The following is an 18,698-nucleotide window of genomic DNA, read 5'->3' as shown; positions in this document are numbered from 1 at the left end:
GTGCGCCACAACTACTGAGGCCGCGAGCCACAACTACTGAAGCCCGCGCGTCGCAACTACTGAAGCCCGCGCACCTAGAGCCTGTGCTCCTCAACAAGAGAAGCCACCGCAATGAGAAGCCTGCGCACCACAACGAAGAGTAGCCCCCGCTCGCAGCAACTAGAGACAGGCCGTGCGCAGCAAAGAGGAACCAACACAGCCAAAAAAATATATAAAAATAAATAAATAAATAAAATTAAAAACAAAAAAACAGAAGAGCAGGGAGCCGAGGCCCGGACAGACCAGCCAGGCCGCACTGACCTGCAGTGTGGGAAGGTCGATGAACACGTGTCGGTCCAGTCGGCCTGGCCTCAGCAGAGCGTTGTCCAAAATGTCAGCTCGGTTGGTGGCCGCAAGGACGATGACATGGTCGGTGGTGCCCATTCCTGAAGGAACAGACAGCGGCTGTTAGGGTGGGGCCCCCAACCCGGCAGCTTCCCCACGGACCCCCTTGAGGGACACGGGGCGGGAGAGGCGGGGCACCTGAACGCGGAGCTGTGGACCCACCCGGGCCCGTCCCTCCTGAGCGCTTCCACCAAAACCACAAGAGCAAGAACCCAACGCTTCCTTCCCAGGCCGCGGCCCAGAGGCAGAACTGCAGGTTGGAACCCGGCTCTGCCCTCCACGGCTATCCTCCACATCCAGACAGCAGCCCTGCAGGAAGAGTGTTCCCGGGGTGCGAGGGGCACCTCCCCACACCACTGCCAGGGACAGTGGGGACATGTCCCCTCCAACACTGGGACTGAGGGCCCAGGTCTCTCATGAGAATTTAAAAGCAAGTCCAGAAACCATCACTAACGGCCCACACCTATGTGTGAACCTGGGCTGGACGCTAATTTGAATAAAGCAATTGCAAAAACGCCCCACGAAGCAGCCGGGGGGATCTGACCCCGACTGGATGTTAGACGCTAGTAAGAACCAGTGTCACAGTGATATGGAGGTATTCCTCCTAACGAAGGTGCAGAACTCTGGGTCTGCTTTAACCCACGGGGAGGAGGCAGCGGTGCTGGCAGACAGAACTGGCTGCAGTTACGACGGGCACCGAGGCTGGGCTGGGGCGTGGCACTCAAAGCAGGCCCCTCCCCGCTTCGGAAAAGTTCCGTAACACACGGTTTAAAAAATAACGATGCCACGATCCATCTTCTGCTAACTGAATCTGTAATAAACTGACATTGACAAATACAATTTCAAATCACCTATACAAAGTCTTTCAACGGAAGTGAAATCAGAGTCCTTCACTCCACTGCACGATCCCAGGACAGCGGCCAGGGGCCCAGCAAGCCCGGACCCAGGGAGGGCACCCACCTCGCCCAGGGGCTGACACCACCAGGACAGCCCAAACCACACCCAGCCCCAAGGAAATCACTGCAGAACTTCAAAGAAACGCCTCCCAGAGACCAGGGTCCCAGCCCGGGCTCCGCGTTTTGGGATGCGGTGAGCCCAGACACCTCATGGAGCCCGGGTCCACGCACGGCTCGAGAGTGGACAGTGCAGAAAAGCGTCTGCTTCCCAACACAAAGGCGGTGTCTTAAAATAACCCAGACTTTTGAAATAAGCTCAGACAAAAGCAAGCACCCCCCAGCATACGTGATGCCCCAGCCCCTCTGCCCCGATTGCCTATGCTCAAGTCTTAGGAAAAGCGAAACTCTGACATGGAAACGAGAGGCTTGCTGGAGGGAGGGGCCCTGGGCAGAGCTGGCCGGGTCCACTTCCCGGGGCACCTGGGGACGGAGAAGCCCCTCCGCCTCGAGTCCCAGAGTGCTACCTGGGACACCTGCCGGGGCTCCCCACTCAGATTCCCCAAATGCCTGCCTGCCGTAGGCCGGGGCTCCCCACTCAGATTCCCCAAATGCCTGCCTGCCATAGGCCGGGGCTGTGGACACAGAATCCTGAGACTATACAACAGTGAAAAAACGTTGAAAAACAGTAGGAACAACGAGTGCAGAAGAAAGCAGCAGCCGGGCCAGGGTGAGCGCGAGCCAGGAGCTCCAGGCGGGGGCTCCGCGTAATGGCTATGGCCTCTGTGTCAGCAAGTGGCCCACAGGGCTTGTTTAGGGACTGGCATAGTTGTGGACACACCGCAAGTGGCAGAAACCGTACAGACGTCCCCGTGGCTGCGTGTCAGGTGACTCCCACATGGAGCCGAAGCTGCCGCAACCCCATGTGCCGGGCACACATCTCTCTGCGCGGTGCCCAGCCTCCACCCCGGACTGAGGCAGATCCCACCACCACAAAGACCTCCCTGCACAGCCCCGTCCCCTCCCCGCCACTCGCGTGTTCTCCTTCCCAGAACTGTCATTTTCACGGTCTCGTATAAATTGAAGCATACGGTCTGTAGCCTTTCGAGGCTGGCCTTTTTCACTCAGCATAAACCCCGAGATCCAGCCAGGCAGTCGGGCGTAACAACAGCAAGCGTCTCTTCACTGCTGCCCGGTGCCCCCATGAGAACACACCAGGGCGTAGCCACGCACCCACCGCAGGACACACGGCCTCTCTCCAGGTTTCGGCTGTTACAAGTGAGGGAACACCGGTGCACGCGTGTTTTGTGGACACCGGGTCAACGTGCCGTGTGTGTTCAGAGCCAGCCGAGCTGTCTCCCGGGAGGCTGCACGTTTTCCCCCTCCCGCCGCAGGGGGTCAGGTTCGCTTCCCCTGCCGCTTCACAGATGCGTTTGCGCAGCTGCTTCACTCAAATTAGAGTCCAGGTTCACGCACAGACCTGGGATCCAGTCGCTTCACGTCCTCACCACGTCTGCTCTTGCCACTATTTTGAATGAAGTGAGAGGAATCTCTACCTTCTTTCAGGACCGAGTGCACAGCTAAGTAACAGGGACGCGTGTGTGAGGAGGACAGAGTCCAGCAGCCGGGGTCCGAGAACATGCTCTCCAGAGGCGCCTGGCTGGGCTCACGCAACGCTGAAGGCTCAGTGCAGGAAGGACGGCACTCCAACAAGAGGTGCTGGAGCGGCTGGACGTCCACACACACAGTGAGCTGTGACCAAGCCTCACGCCGCACACAGAAATTCACTGAACACGGGTCACAGACTAACAGGGAAAAGGCCGTGTGAGCGCTACCTGCGGTTTCCTCTTTTTCCTTAATTTTTACTTTCTTACTGAAGTATAGCTTATTTATAGTGCTTCAGGTGTAGCACTGAATCACAGCGCAGTGATTCAGTTATGCTTACGTATATATGTACGTATATCCTTTTTCAGCTTCTTTTCCATCACAGGTTATTACAAGATACTGACTCCAGTTCCCTATGCTATACAGGAGGTCCTTGTGGGTTAGGCACCCGGGACTTTCTACGGACTCCAGGCAGAATCGAGGTCACAGGGGTGTGGATGGAGACGTCCATCGTGGGGTGCGAGGTGCGAAGGCCTCTTTGTGCGCACTGGGCTGTGAGCGGGAATGCAGGTGCCCTGCCCCTGCCCGTGCAGTGGGCCTCCTCCCTCCCCTGCCGCCTGCCCACTGCACGCTCTGCGCTTGGATGAGCAGACACCGCCCCTCCCCAAGGGGTGACAAAGGCTCCTCAGACGCTCAGCTGTGTCTGTGCACAAAGGCCCGCTGGCGGCGGTCCAGCCCTGCCAGGGCCCCTGAGGGGGTGCTCGGGGGTCCGGGGGGCGGGTCCTGGGGGCCCACGGCTGCAGCAAAGCCGATGGAAGCTGTTTCTCTCCTGGCGGCACAGAGGGGCCCATCAGAGAAGGCGCCAGCTGGGAACGCTTCCTGTGGGCGCACGTCACCCGGAAGGGTGGTCTCTGGCTTCAAGCGCAAAAAGCAACAGGAGCAGAGAGACGGGGGGTACTGCTCCCGGGCCCCAGGTGCTCGGCCACAGCGGGGCCACGAGGGAGCCCCGTCACGCACACAAAGTCACAACTATGGGTGAGGTCGCGCTTTAGCCTCGCTCGACACGCCAGGAAACTCCGGCTCGGAGGAGGGGAGGGGAGGGGAGGGGCGCGCACCCCGCCGCGTCCCCCCATGGCCCACAAGCCCCCCGGGGCCAGCACTCGGGTGGGCAGCTGCAGGACGACGTGAGTCTGGCACACCCGCCATGGCCGTGGAGCTCGACCGTGGCTTCCGGAGACGCTCTGCCGTGTGCCACAGCACCACCCGGGCTACCCGTCCTTCTAAAGAGAAGCCGCCGCCACGGCTGAGGTGCAGCACTTCTGACGGCAGGCTCATCAAACCCTGCGCCGGGGTTTCCGGAGGCTCGGAGTCTCACGTGCAGACGACCAGACGGTGCGCTCAGGGTCCAGCTGCTCACAGCCCAGCACGCGGGAGGGGCTGGTCAGAGCCGGGGGCAGCGGGGGTGGGGCCCCAGGAGGGCCCGTCTCCAGGGAGCGACCCCCAGAGCTTCCTCCCAGGTGCAGAGACACCGAGTTCCCAGGCACGTCCTCCCCAGGAAGCTTGCTCCTCAGACCTTGACCACGGGGCAGAGTCCCTGAGCCATCCTGACGGACACCCGGACGAGAGGGAGACGCAGGTCTCCAGGGGCAGCTCCGGACGCAAATGATTCTCAGGACCTAACGAGGCAGCCCTTTCCTCTGCCGTGAGCAATCACACTGCGCTTTTCAACCTGCAGAGCTTTCAGATGACGAAGTGCCTCCCGTGCATCAGCCCCCGACCCGCCCAGCGCTGCAGGCCCACGTCCCAGCACCAGAGTCGGGGCACGGGGGCACCGCCGTGCGCAGTGATGCCACGGAGGCTGTTGTGCGGCTCCTGCCACATGTGCGGGGCTCAACCTCACTCGGGGGACGTCCTTTCCCGGGCCTGGCCCGTAAGAAATGCCACAGTCACAAGGACAAGGGCATAGAGACAGGCCCAGGCTGGCAGAGACCAAGGAGACAGGACAGGTAAGCAACGTGAGGCTGGACTGGACCCTGGGCCAGAAAGGGCACATCTGCGGGTCAGAGGCACCTGCCGGACACCTGCGTCAGGCCTCATCCACGTCAGCCTCTGGGCTGCGTGCGGTAAGGGAATAGTTATAGGAACTCTGACTGCTTTTCCATTGTTTTTGTAAGTCTGAAACTATTTGAAAATGAGAGGCTAAGTAAAAAAGTTTCACCCTTAGCCACATATAATCAGATTCCACTGTCCACACACTGGCCACCAGATCCACCATCCCAAACGCTGAGAATACTTTAAAGAGGAAAATAAATACACAAATAGGGACTTCCCTGGTGGTCCAGTGGGTAAGGCTCTGCGCTCCCAATGCAGGGGGCCTGGGTTCAATCCCTGGTCAGAGAACTAGATCCCTCACGCATGCCACAACTAAGAGCCCACATGCCACAACTGAAGATCCCACATGCTGCAACTAAAGATCCCACATGCTGCAACTAAGACTAGTGCAGCCAAAATAAAAGATAAATAAATATTTTAAAAATATATATATAAATAAATGGTTCTCTTAGACCAAAACTACTTTGAGAAAAAAGTGTCTTCCTTATCTACAATACCTAAAACAGCACTAGAATTCTGATTAAAGAAAAATTAAAAATGGATCCTACGCAGCTGGGACTTGAAAAGATATCTGTGTGCCCATGTTCATAGCAGCATTATTCACAACAGCCAGAAGAGTCCATCGAGAGATGAGTGGATAAACCAACTGTGGTCCATCCACACCTGGTTGAGTAATGTTAAGGTTTAACATTACTCAACCTTAAAAAGGAAGGGAATTCTGAGACTTCCTGGCGGTCCAGTGGTTAAGACACTGTGCTTCCAATGCAGGGGGTGTGGGTTCGATCCCTGGTCAGGGAACTAAGACCCTATGAACGTTGAGGACATGATGCTGAGTGAGATAAGCCAGTCACAACAGGACAAGCACTGTACATTCCCACTTAAATCAGACACAGACAGTAGGATGGTGGGGGTGGGGGCAGGGGCTGGGGGAGGGGAGAATGCCCACTTGGTATTAAATGGGGACAATCTGTGTTTGGGAAGATGAGAAAGTTCTGGAGACAGATGGTGGTGATGGTCATACAACAATGGGAATGTACTCACTGCCACTAAACACTGCACTTAAAAATGGTTAAAACGGTAAAATTTATGTTTCGTATATTTTACCACAATGAAAACAAACACAATATCTACACACACACACACACACACACACACACACACACACACTCTCTCCAAAGAGGATCTTACAGGAATAGCTCAAAAAAAACCCAATTCCATTAAAAAGAAAAAGAAATTGTGTGGAAGCCAGTCCAGAGGTCACCTCAAGGGCAGCAGACACAGCACCCCCGGCCACGCATCTGAGGCACCAGCCGCACCCACGCTGGGCACAGAGACTCTCACAGCAGCAAGATTCCCTGGGCTCCTCTGAGACTGACCACCACCGTCGTGACCCAACCCGACACGGTGTTCCCACCTTTTCTTCCTTTTTCTTTTTGTACTACTGCCCTGCCTGTGGGAAAGTGAGAGCTGTGTTTCTGGTTATCACCTGCGGGAGAAGGAGTGCCCAGTGCTGACAAACCCTCACAGCCCACGAGCACCCCCGCCGACCCGGCCCCGAGCGGCGCTCACCGTCCATCTCCACCAGCAGCTGGTTGAGCGTCTGCTCCTCCTCCGTGTTGGAGAAGCCGGACACGGTGGTGGAGCGCCTCTTGCCCACGGCGTCAATCTCGTCGATGTACACAATGCAGGGGGCCCGGGCGCGGGCTTCCTTGAAGAGGCTCCGCACGCGGGCCGCGCCGAGGCCTGAGGACATGGGATGGGGAAGCGGGCAGGTCAGGGGCACGGACCCTGCTCCCGGGGAAACCCCAGCAGGTGGACCCTGCTGCACGTGTGCCGGCCCACTCCCTCCTGGACCCCCCAGACCACGGCTCCCCAGAACATCAGCGCCCCGTTCCCTCCATGCCCACGACTCCCTAAGGCAACCCGGCCACTGCAGAAGGAGTGCGCCCCGGACACATGGTCGGGGGGCCCACCTCCAATGACCTCTACGAACTCCGAGCCAGCCATCGCCAGGAAGGGCACCTGGGCCTCTGTGGCCACCGCCTTGGCCAGCAGCGTCTTCCCGCAACCGGGGGGGCCGAGCAGCAGCGCGCCCTTCGGGACCTTGGCTCCGAGCTGAAGGAAGCGCTCTGGGCTCTAGAAAAGCAGCAGAGGACACGCACTGACCTCCAGCGCTCCAGACAATCTTCGGGACGTGACTCTCGGGAGGTTTGGGTCACGGACTGGCCACGTCCAAGTGGCTCTGGGAAAGCAGAGCGCTCTGCGGTGACAGGTGACAGGCAGCGCAGGGCACCATGGTCACGGAAGCCACCACTTAGGTGCCGGCCAAGCAGGGGGCTCACCGTGTAGCACGGCCCCGGGCCGGGCAGTCGGCCCCGCCCCCTGCGCCACCACGCGCTCACCTTCAGATAATCCACAAACTCCTTGACCTCCAGCTTGGCCTCATGCATTCCTGCCACATCTTTGAAGCTGACTCCTTTCCCCGTCTTGCCATCCACAATCGTGAAGCGAGCCATTTTAAGCTGATTCTGGGCAGAAAGACAAAGGGCGGAGCCCTGTGCAGCCCAGAAGGGCAGGGCGGAGGAGCCCCGGGTGCCGGCTCACCTGCACGTCCTGCCCCACCGTCCCCACTCACTCAGACGGCAGCTAAGGGCACGGTCCAGACACACGAGGACGCTGACAGCTAGAAAGCCGCCCGGCATCCAGCAATCTGCCTTGAAGGAAAACACTCCCCCCATGTCAACGAGGTGACTCCACGTCTTTGCATGAGCCATCTTATTTCGCTATGTGACCTTCCCCACTATCGTGTGATTTCTTTCTCTGATTATAAAAGTTATGTAACGACACGCAGTTCTGGGGAATGTTGGTAAAAAAGTTACTTGGTCAATTTCTGGAGCGCAACCTGGCTGGACAGACAAGCTCTTGGTGAGGGGCTCAACCTCAGCCACGATCTCCTTCAGGACAGGCTCTCAAAAGATGCAGCTGCGTGGGATTTGCCACAGTATTATTTAAATACAACAATAAACAGCCCAAAGCGTGCAAGAACTATCAAACTGGCTGAGCCAGGTACGGCGCACCCCACGAGACACCATGCTGCCACTGACAGTGTGCGTGCACGTCCTGAGCTACCGAGGGCCCCAGTCCGGGGGAAACTGGGGTGCTCTGTCCCCCCGGCCGGTTCCCAGGAGGGGCTCCTCCACGGCTCTCTGCTGATGTGGCTGACAGGCCAGGTACGACTTGAGGGGGAGGGAAAGTGCATGTTACAGTGAATGCCATGACAACAGAAGAATACTTCTGAAGTGCATAAAGGTCGGCCTTTTAAAGACAACCTTTAAAGCTGTCTCAGCTAGCAGGGGAAACCCCCAAATAGTCACGTCCAGCTGAGAGTGCAAAATGCAGGACACAGTGCAGTGTAAACCCCTTGGCTCAGCCATCCAAACGCCAGGAGGGGGGCCTCGGCTGGAGCCGGTGCTGCGCCCCGCCCAGGTCAGCCAAGCGGAAGGAAAGAAGAGCTGCCGGACGACGTCCAGGCTGACGTCCACTGTGCACTCATCCTGCAGGTGACGGGAAAGGGTCAGCACACACAGACGAATCCCAGGACCACAAGCTCGGGGAGACGATTCGTACAACTTACAAAAGCACTGAATCCGCCTTCCCGTCCTGTCATTCCAGCCAGACGGAAAACATACCACAGGATGGCCAGGCCCACGGCTGTCATCCCCAGGGCGTAGAGGGCGCTAGCACGAGAGAGAAAGGTGGGCACAGGCTCAGGCCCGGCCGCCGGGCAGCCGACACACGGGCCTCACACAGGCTGGGCCCGCAGACGCTCCCAAGATGAGAAGGGCTCCCTCGCTCTGAGATCAGCCTGTGGAACCAGCGCTGAAAAGGGGTTTCCTTGCCCATTCTCACCAACTACCCTCCTGCATCAAATGCTCCCGAAGTCTCAGATCTGGAGCACAGCAGCGCTGGGCACGCAGAACCCGACCGTGGCGTGAAGCCAGAACGTCACCCGCCATCCAGAGCCCCGGGGGAACTCATGCCTGCCAAGAGCAGCTCTCCACCTTCCACGTATTTTGTTTTCAAAAGTAGGCCATCAACTTTGGTCACTAAGGCAAAATCCGTATAACAGTAAAAAGAGCAAACTGTAGGGCATCACCCCCCAGATGAAGAGGGGGACCCGTCCAGGTGTGCCCCCTCCATTCCCTACAACAAGCAGAGGTACAGCCTAGGGGCCCTGCACCCTCGGGAGCCAGAGGCTGTGGGACAGACACACAGCACCTCACAGACGCTGCCGGTCACCACGAGGGGACGCAGACCTCTGCACACAGTAGCGTCCAGATACATGGCCCGTGACCCGCTGATGAACGTGCTCCCACCAAGGAGTCTGCAGGCCCCGCCGCCCACAGGCCCTGCACCGTCTCTACGTCTCTCTTCAGCACGGAACCAAGAAGTTCCACTGGACACCCCGCTTCTCCCTTTCCTGCCTCATCTTCCTGTTTGCAGGTAACAGCAAACCCAACCTGGGCCGAATTCGGAAACACCACAGACAGCGGAAGTGGTACCTAAAAGTGACTCCAAGCTGGCCCACCTCATGCTGCCCCTCACGCGCCCGCCTCCCACGAGGGGCTCTAGCTCACTGCAGGCAGAGCCAGTGTGAGATTTTTACTGGGGCTTGTTTCTCACATTACAAAGTCAAGCCTGGGTTAGTTCAGAGGCACACAGAAATGACCAACCTACTTTCCAAAGAATCCCGTCCGCTTATAGGAAACCGGAATCCTGTCCTTGCCTTCGATATTCAGCTCATCCTCAGCTGCTCGAAGCTTCTCTTCAAATTTGTCGATGTTTGCCACCTGCATTCGGTACATCAAGGCCAGCCGCTGGGGGCAGAAAGCAGAGGGACCGCGAGTGATGAACAGGCCAGACCACTGACCCTGAGGACAGAGAACGGTGCCCCAGCCACAGTGTGTGGACAACGGCAGGGCTTCAGAAGCAGAGGCCTGCCACTCAGAAACCCCTCCACGTCTAGGGAGAGTTCGTTCTCTCCAACACAGTTACAGTGAGATGTTCACGAAAACACATTTCAAGCAAGCGAAGGGCAGCATGTGCGCCTTAAACTCAGCACCCGGATCGCAGTCCGCTGTGAGGGCCCAGCAGAGCCTCGGCGAGGAACCCGCAGTGCTGGACCCCGCTGCCCCAGTCACCCTGCGAAGGTTCCCTGTCTAACCATCGGCTGGGTCTGACAGTCAACCGAGTGGGCTCCTCGGTCCTCAGGCAGACGGGAGACTACGGAAGAGGGAGCGGGCGGCGTCTCCCGGACGCTGGCGGGACAGTCCCATCACCTCCACCCTAAGCCCACGTCAGTCGTCGTTCCAGCAGCCAGCCCATGCTTTCCAGGATTAGACTGTTCCAGGCTCAGATTCTAAGCACACTCTTGGAATCTAAACAGAGCAACCAGATTTCCCCCTGCTCTGAAGTCTCCTGAAAGTCTTGCGGGATGACCACCGTTACGAGTGGCCACTCAGGCTCCACTCTGTGGGCTCAGAAGGCCAGATGGAGGGGCACACAGCGGCCCCACCCATCACAACCAAGCTTGGCACTGGAACGCCCCTTGGCCTTAGTGGCTGGACTAACCTAACGGACCCCAAACGCTTGGTCTGAACTTCATTGATCCTTGATCACTCAAACACCTTCCCTGGCCCATTTGGATGGAAGGGAAAAACGTGGAAAGGATCCTCTTTCTATTTCAAAATCCAAAGGCAAAACGTATGATTCCACAAGCCCCTTCAACCCCACGTCTTGTGAAGCCTTCTCTGATCCCCTGGGCCCGAATCAGCCGCTTCAGCAGCACCCACCAGGCCCCTCGCCCTCGGGCCGGCAGCGGCTACCATTGCCCCTGGCCTCTCAAGCGCACTGGAATTTAACTTCTACTATCTGCCCAGCCGTGAAGAAGGAGAGGCTGGCAGGGCTGGGCTGTGCCCATGGCCGCGCTGGCTCGGGCAGGATGAGCCCCCTCAGCCCAGCACCCAACCAGCCCAGAAGCAGAGCAGCGCCCGGGGTGCCCGCGGGGGCATGCTCTGGGGCACCGTGGGAGGGAGCCGTCGGGGAGAAAGCGCTCCGCCCACGGGAGCAAGCCTGAGCTCCAGTGAGCAGAGCGAGTCCAGCCAGAAAGCCCTCGGGCTCCCCGCGTGGAGAGAGGCGCCTGGGTTCCCACTGGCTAAACTTCTAGCAGAAGGTGGGAAGGATGCTAGAGAAACACAACAATTAAGTGTAACTCATGATCCTGGACTGGATCCTGGATTAAAAGTACTAACACAGAAGGCTCTCAGGCCAGTGTAGAGGCACCTGTGAAACACAAACAGGATAAGTGTGTGAGAAAATGTTCTGGGGGACTTCTCTGGTGGTGCAGTGGATAAGACTCCACACTCCCAATGCAGGGGGCCCGGGTCCGATCCCTGGTCGGGCAACTAGATCCCACATGCATGCTGCAAATAAGAGTTCACATGCCACAACTTAGGAGCCCGCCTGCCGCAGCTAAGACCCGGTACAACCAGATAAATAAATAAAATATTAAAAGAAAAAAAGAAAATACTCTGGTATCGATGTCACCTTTCCAGGGCCTAACGCTGGCGTCGTGTTCCTGGAGGTAAATGAGAGGGGTCGGAGATGGGAAGGCAGGCTGGACACGGACTCATCCTCACAGGAGGGTCTGCACAGCCGCTCCGTGCGCCCACCCACCTGCTTCGCAGCAGCGCTGTCACTGGGCGTTTCTCCCCCTCCCTGACGCCCAACCCTCTACCTGGCACGAAGCCTGCAGCCTCCCCTCCCCCTCGCAGGGCCCCTCTCCTCCGCCCCCTTTCTTTCCTGCTCCTGCCCAGGGCCGGCCCTTGCCCACCCGTCTCTCCTCTCTCAGCCCGGACAGCCCCATCCCCTCCCTCCCCTGCCCGCTGGGCTCCAGCCACCCACCCGCCAGGCAGAGCCGGGACGCCCGCTGCCCCCTCTCCCTCAGCCCAGAGCCCCTGCCGCCCTCCCACCTCCTCTCTGCACAGCCCCGCCGGGACCGCACTGCCTCACCCCCTTCTCAAAGCCTCCAGGCCTCCTCCTTAAATCAAGACACTCACAGCTTGTTCTAAGCAACCCCGCCGGGCCCGGCACTCACAGGCCGCCCGAACACCACGGCGCCAGGGTGCAGGTACACCTCCACCACGTCGCTCTCGGGCACCACCTGCACCCGCTGCACCTCGCCCTTGGCCAGCATCTCGTGCACGAAGTCGCTCCAGGAGATGTTGCCGCCGCTGGAGCCGAGCGCGTTCAGCAGGCTCATGACCACAGCGATGACAAAGAGCGTGCGCAGCCGCTCGCGGTACATCTGGTCCTCGCGTTCCCGGCGCCGCCGCTCCTCTGCGGGGTGGGGGGGAGCGGGTGTGAGGCCAGGGCGGAGCCCCGCCCCCGCCCCGCCCACCCACGTCCCCGCGGCAGTGTCTGTCTCCAGTATGATCCTGCGTCTTAGCCGATGCCTCAACACAGTGACTGCTTACACGCCGTCCAAGGTCACCAACATCCCATTCCCTGAGGTCCCACCTGCTCGGATAACATGGAGCCATTTTTAAAGTCAAAAGCCTCCCAGGGGGCTTCCCTGGTGGCGCGGTGGTTGAGAATCCCCCTGCCGATGCAGGGGACATGGGTTCGAGCCCTGGTCCGGGAAGATCCCACATGCTGCGGAGCAACTAAGCCCGTGAGCCACAACTATTGAGCCTGCGCTCTAGAGCCCATGAGCCACAACTACTGAGCCCGAGTGCCACAACTACTGAAGCCCGTGCGCCTAGAGCCCGTGCTCCGCAGCAAGAGAAGCCACCACAATGAGAAGCCCGTGCACCGCAACGAAGAGTAGCCCCCACTCGCCACAACTAGGGAAAGCCCGCGCGCAGCAGCAAAGACCCAACATAGCCCCAAAAAAAAAAAAAGCCTCCCAGGACCAGCGCAGCTCCACAGTGACGCCACATCTCACTGACAGCACATCTGCCCAACTACGACCCTCGGCCCTCGCGGGCCCTCCAGGCTCGACCAGATACCGACCCGTTCCCAGTGCTTGCGGCACACGCCCAGGTCCCTGATGACAACAGCCTCTCCACCACCACCTGCCCTCCCCCCACACAACCACCTGGGAGTGACACTCAGGCGAGCTGCACGGCACCCATCACAGAAACACTGGAAAAAACAGCACACTTAGAAGTGCAAAACACAGAGTCTGGAGGCCCGTTCTTTATCAGAACCACCAGATCAATTCCCCCAATTCACACCTGACACAGGAGCTCCCGGGGCGTCACCTCCCTCCGGCCCACAGCACAGATGGGAAAGGGTCCCAGCAAAGGCCAGGCCACAGTGCTCCTCCCACCAATCACACGCGGGCAGGGGCTGCGTTTTACTGACACGGTGCTGTCGACTCAGCACTTCACATGGTCTCACTAGCCCACCGCCCCCAGGAGCCCACCTCCCCAGTCCTTGCACCCACCGGACACCTCATCCACACCCCAGGAGGCCCTGGAACAACCCGGCCTCGCTCACCTGTGCAGGGTGGGCCCATCCTTCCTAACACTCCATGTAGCTTTTGCAAGACCTGCAGTTAACGACGCCTTTTGAGAAATGCGTGTACAATTCTTCACCAGCTCTGCCCAAGACAGACCTGTCTCAGCAACCAAAGCTTCCACCGTTCACTCACCCTCCCCAGAGGCCACGCCGACACACACAGCGGAGCTGGCCGTGGTCACCTCTCCAAGGACAGACTGTGGAGGGACTCAGGCCCCCTGCCCTCTGCACAGCCTGGAGGTGCAGCCACCCACACACACCACCTGCTTCTCCAACGGGCGGCCTGGAGGAATTCGAAAGCATTTTAAATCGGTTTAGAAACCTGAAGCCTGAGGGACTTCCCTGGCGGTCCAGTGGTTAAGACTCCGCGCTCCCAATGCAGGGGACCCGGGTTCGATCCTGGTCAGGGAACTAGATCCCACATGCTGCAACTGAAGATCCCGTGTGCCGCAACTGAGACCCGACGCAGCCAAATAAATAAATATTTAAAAAATAAAAAATAAATAAAAGTAAAAACCTGAAGCCTGAGAAGACTGTCGCAGCAGCCATTTAGAAAACACGAAGGTACATTTTAGGTATTACCCTATCTTACAATAGATTATAACAGTGTATCTGATATTTCAAGCTCATAAAGGCGACCACTTATTGTGACTGTGGACAGCAGATTCACGTTCTCAGGGGAGAAGCCATCTCTCTCAAATAGTTAACCTTCAGCCCTGCTCGCTAACAACCCAGCGGGGGGCCATCAACGCTGGCAGCCGCACTTCCCGACAGCCCTGCCACGCCAGCCGGAACTGGCTGAACTAGTTCTATTTCTGAAACTTTAACATAAGGAAACCAAATGTAACAAGACATACATCCGTAGTACTGATCAGGTATGGAATCATGAGGGCCGCTCCAAGAAAGACAATGGGAAACAATAAGGGAAGATACGAAGGTGAGACACAGGATCGGCTAAACAGATGGAAGATTCTTGAGGTGTAAGAGATGAAACAAGATCTGACCCTGAGACTCTACATAGAAAAGGCATGTGAACGCTCTGGGCAGAAAGGACATTCCCTGCACTCCGAAGGCCCGCTGTCTCCTTCCCACCAAGTCCATCATCCCTCCAGACTCGGGGACACGAGGCTGCCGACCGGCGCCTGTGCCCGTGTTTTGTCTGCAGGGGGTGAACCGGCCTTCGTGAGCACAGCTCCTCCCACATCCAGCTCGCGGAGAGCTGAGGGTCACCCAAACTCTCTACTGCCCGGAGCACCCAGGAAAGGCTGCTGCCTCCTAAGCCGTTAGACTGTCTACCCGCTGGACAGCAGCCTGCGGGCCCGCTGGAAAACTATGGTCCCACGAGTCCTTCTTGGGGGTCGGAGGATGTCAGCTGCGGTGAGTCACCTGAACCAGCCACCTGAAGACAAATGAACAAGTTACGACACTGCTGAACGTGCAGGAGAGCACTGCAGGAGCCCTCCAGGTGTTCACCCCAGCCGTGAGCACTGTGCCGTGAACACTGGGAGGACGCGGCGATACCCCAGCTCTCGTTAATACCACCACGGGGCTGGTCCTGACCCACAGCCTGGAGAGAAACCTGAAGATGGAGACGAGGTGCACCTCGCAGAGGATAAAGGGGCACCGTCCACAAAAGGTGTTCTGGAAATGCCAGCCATCACTGTTTGTTAACCTTTCACGACGATGTAACTGTAGGCGCCACGGACTCGTGAGAAGTAACAGAGGCCCCTCTTCCGCATCTACTGGGCTCAGGGCCTTCCAACAGTCATCTGACAAAACCGGAAACAACATCACAACCAAGACGTGGACACTACTGACACAGCCACCCCTTGTGACCCGCGCTGCTGTGTGGTTTTAGTTTTGTGCAATTTTGTCCCAGGTCAACGTCTGCGTATCCATCACCAGTCAAGACACGACAACTCCATCACTCCAACCACTAATCTGTTCTCCAGCTCCGTAATCTTGTGTTGGGAGAATCGAACGGTATATAACCTTTCAGGACTGGCCTTTCTCATTCAAGGCTCTCAGAGGGCAGGTCTGAGCGGGACGCTGGGCTGTGCTGCTTGCACGCAGTCTGCAGAGCTGAGAGCTCACGGGCCAGTCAACTCCCTCACAGTCCAGAAGACTCCCTCACGGAAAAAAAATCTTTGCTTAAGCAAGCAATTATCGTCTAATGCAAATTTAATGGACATGAACTTTATCCCGTTTTCTCAAAGCAAGCTACAGTTCAGTCTAAAATGAACAAGCATGCAACAACCACGTGAAGGCGGCGGGGAGGCGCAGACCTGCCCCAGGGCCGCCGCCTCATCAGGTGTGCACCAGGTGTGCACCAGGTGCGCACAGCGGCACGGGCGGACAGAAGGAGCCGGCGCGCCCCTTTCTCCAGATTGACTCTGCCTCTGGTCCCCGGCGCTACAGTGCCTGATGGTAACTTGCGACGGGATTCAGCGGGGGGAGCACGTGTCCGCAGCCACGGCAGGTCAGGAGCTGCAGAAAGGAAGTGGCCATGGCCACTCCTCCCAGAAGTCAGTATCCGCAGGACCATGCACCAGCCTGAGCGACGGGCCACAGGCCAGGCAGACACAGAAGCTGCTCTGGCCCACCGACCTTCTCCTTCTAAAGGCTTTGCCCGTTTCAAGTTAAGGAATGGTCCCCTCTATTTTCTCCTAATTCTTTTCCGGTTTTGCTTTTTAAATTTAATGATTCAATCCACTCAGAATTTATGTTGGTACATGGAATGAGAGTCTAATTTAATCTCTTTCCAAACACCTAAGCAATGGTTTCAAACCATTTCTCATACAATCCACCCTTTCTGCCACCGTGTGAAATGCCACTTTAGTTACTTGCTAATTCTTAGACAAAGTAGACTCTGCTTCTGGGTTTCCTACTTTGTTCCATTAATCTATGTGTTACTGGACCCAGCATTGACTTGTTGGGAGGAAACAATGTTCACATCTGCCAGTATCAGCCTCCTCAGGGTTCCGTAACCCTGCGTATTTTCTCATCAAGCAAGCCCTCACCTTCCTCCTCCAGCTCAGAATGTCTCTGAAATGAATGACACACTTGAAGACACATCACATATCTCAGAACATGAAGACACATGTGTTCAAACAATCAGCTTTAAAGGAAAACTATGATCTCGGTGATAAACTACAAGTTATCACTATTAAAGTGCTACTTGCCAAGCGCCGAGCAGAGGGCTCCTGACCGGGATCCCCTTCAACAGTCAGGTGCCGACAAACCTCGGGGAAAACTGGCATTGCCAGCGCCATACCCCAGGAAGGTAGAAGAAGTACAATCTGCAAAGTAAATTCACGTGGAAACGTGTGGCGTAAGAGACCTGGAACTGCTAACAAAACCAATGAAACTGCAGGAAAAATATAAAAAAGTAATATCAAAAAAAATTGTAGGAGGGAATTCCCTGGCCCTCCCAGTGCAGGGGCCACTGGTTCGATCCCTGGTCTGGGAACTAAGATCTCACATGCCACACGGTGAGGCCAGGAGAAAAAAAAAGTAGGAAAAATAAAGAAAAATACCCATGGTCAAAGGTCACGCAGTGAAATGTTTAAGAATGCATGGGGGGACTTCCCTGGTGGCGCAGAGGTTAAGAATCCACCTGCCAATGCAGGGGACACGGGTTCGATCTCTGGTCTGGGAAGATCCCACATGCTGCAGAGCAACTAAGCCCGTGCGCCACAACTACTGAGCCTGCACTCTAGAGCCCATGACCCACAACTGCTGAGCCCACATGACACAACTCCTGAAACCCGCGGGCCTAGAGCCTGTGCTCCGCAGCAGGAGAGGCCACCTCAATGAGAAGCCTGCTCACCGCAACTACAGAAAGGCTGCGTGCGGCAACGAAGACCAAACACAGCCAAAAATAAATAAATAAATAAATTTATAAAAAGACAAAAAAAAAAAAAAAGAAGAGCCAAGTCCCCTGGGGGCTTTCCCCCGAGGGTGATGATGAAGGAAGCCTGCAGCACCCACACTCCCTGAGCCTGCGGCCAGGAGGTCGACAACCAGAAACGTCTAATCTGAACCCAACCAAGGGCACTACAGGAGTCAAGACCAATGGAAAGTTACAGCTCCTCTCAAGGTGAACGAAGGGGCCGCCAGCGAAGAATGGACGTGAGCATCAGGAAAACGCAGCCCCTCCTAGAAAGTCGAGCACAAGGGGCTTCACCCCATAACCAGTGGGCTCTGGGGCCGAACCTCCAGACCCCCAGCTCCTGAACATGTTTCTGGACCAGACTAGGGAGGAAGGTCCTCCCCACGGTTACCAAAACCTGGTCGGGAAGCCGTCTTGTTCCAACTAAGCTGCCAGGATGGCTGCACCCTTCTGGAAAGATGGGGCCTGGGGAACGGGACCAGTCTGTGTGCAGTTCTGTGACAGGCCCGGGGTCCGATAAAGAAAGCGTTTCTCAGGCTGCCGTCCCCCCTGAGGCGTCTGGGGCTCACAGGAGCCTGGTTCTGAGCATGGCTGGCCTTTGGGTAAAGTACCTCCTCCAGGGCCCCCGGGCCTCGGGTCCCGCACCACAACCCACTGCAGCCACGTCAAAATCGGCGCCACTTCCCCACGCGTGTGTCCCTCCCTGGACCTGGCACAGAGCAGGCATCCAGCGTCCTCGTGTGTAGAAAGGGCCAGTGACGGGGTCACTCTGAAGAGGGAGCGCACAAATCACTGAGCACACGCTCCAAGCACTCCTAAGGCCTAGCAAGTTCCATGTGTATCAGCTCCCCGCAGCCAGCTGTCATCTTAGAGGTCAATTCAGTCCAAAGTTCCCTTTTCACTTCCCTCCCCTTCACACAATCATCGAGTCCTAATTCCAGAGTCGAGAGGAGGCTTGCAAGCGAGTTCGCTGTGCCCCGGGGCTTGGGGCCCCACTCATTCCCCAGGGCCATGCCCCGTACCATCCTGGCTTCTGGGGCTGCTCCTCAGGCCTGGAGGCAATGCCAACACCAGTCAGGTGCGCACGAGAGCGGGGCTTCGGCCCGGGAGTCCTGGAGCCTTCCTCCCCCAGAGCTCTGAGTCCAGGGCGGATCCGAGGTCCACCCTCTCCACACAGAGCACAGCAACCCCACCCGCCTTCAGGTACTCTGAACACGGGACACAGGCAC

At 57.5% G+C, this 18,698-nt stretch overlaps 1 protein-coding gene across 3 annotated transcripts in view; it reads right to left on the bottom strand.

The window, feature by feature from the left end:
* SPG7 (SPG7 matrix AAA peptidase subunit, paraplegin) overlaps window positions 1-18,698 on the bottom strand; it is a 29,846-nt gene that overhangs the window by 7,249 nt on the left and 3,899 nt on the right. Inside the window, exons 4-11 of one of the 3 annotated variants that reach the window (XM_059906016.1) lie at window positions 12,151-12,392; window positions 9,732-9,871; window positions 8,629-8,731; window positions 8,324-8,548; window positions 7,397-7,522; window positions 6,968-7,130; window positions 6,564-6,737; window positions 301-425 (exon numbers count right to left, since the gene is read on the bottom strand). In XM_059906016.1, the coding sequence (XP_059761999.1) occupies window positions 301-425; window positions 6,564-6,737; window positions 6,968-7,130; window positions 7,397-7,522; window positions 8,324-8,548; window positions 8,629-8,731; window positions 9,732-9,871; window positions 12,151-12,392 (1,298 nt within the window). The remainder of the gene's footprint in view (window positions 1-300; window positions 426-6,563; window positions 6,738-6,967; window positions 7,131-7,396; window positions 7,523-8,323; window positions 8,549-8,628; window positions 8,732-9,731; window positions 9,872-12,150; window positions 12,393-18,698) is intronic. The other 2 variants (XM_059906017.1, XM_059906019.1) reach the window with 2 other exon arrangements.

The sequence above is a fragment of the Balaenoptera ricei genome, chromosome 19, assembly GCF_028023285.1.
Source record: "Balaenoptera ricei isolate mBalRic1 chromosome 19, mBalRic1.hap2, whole genome shotgun sequence".
NCBI classification, from domain to species: domain Eukaryota; kingdom Metazoa; phylum Chordata; class Mammalia; order Artiodactyla; family Balaenopteridae; genus Balaenoptera; species Balaenoptera ricei.
This window is presented reverse-complemented; position numbering and strand designations above follow the sequence as displayed.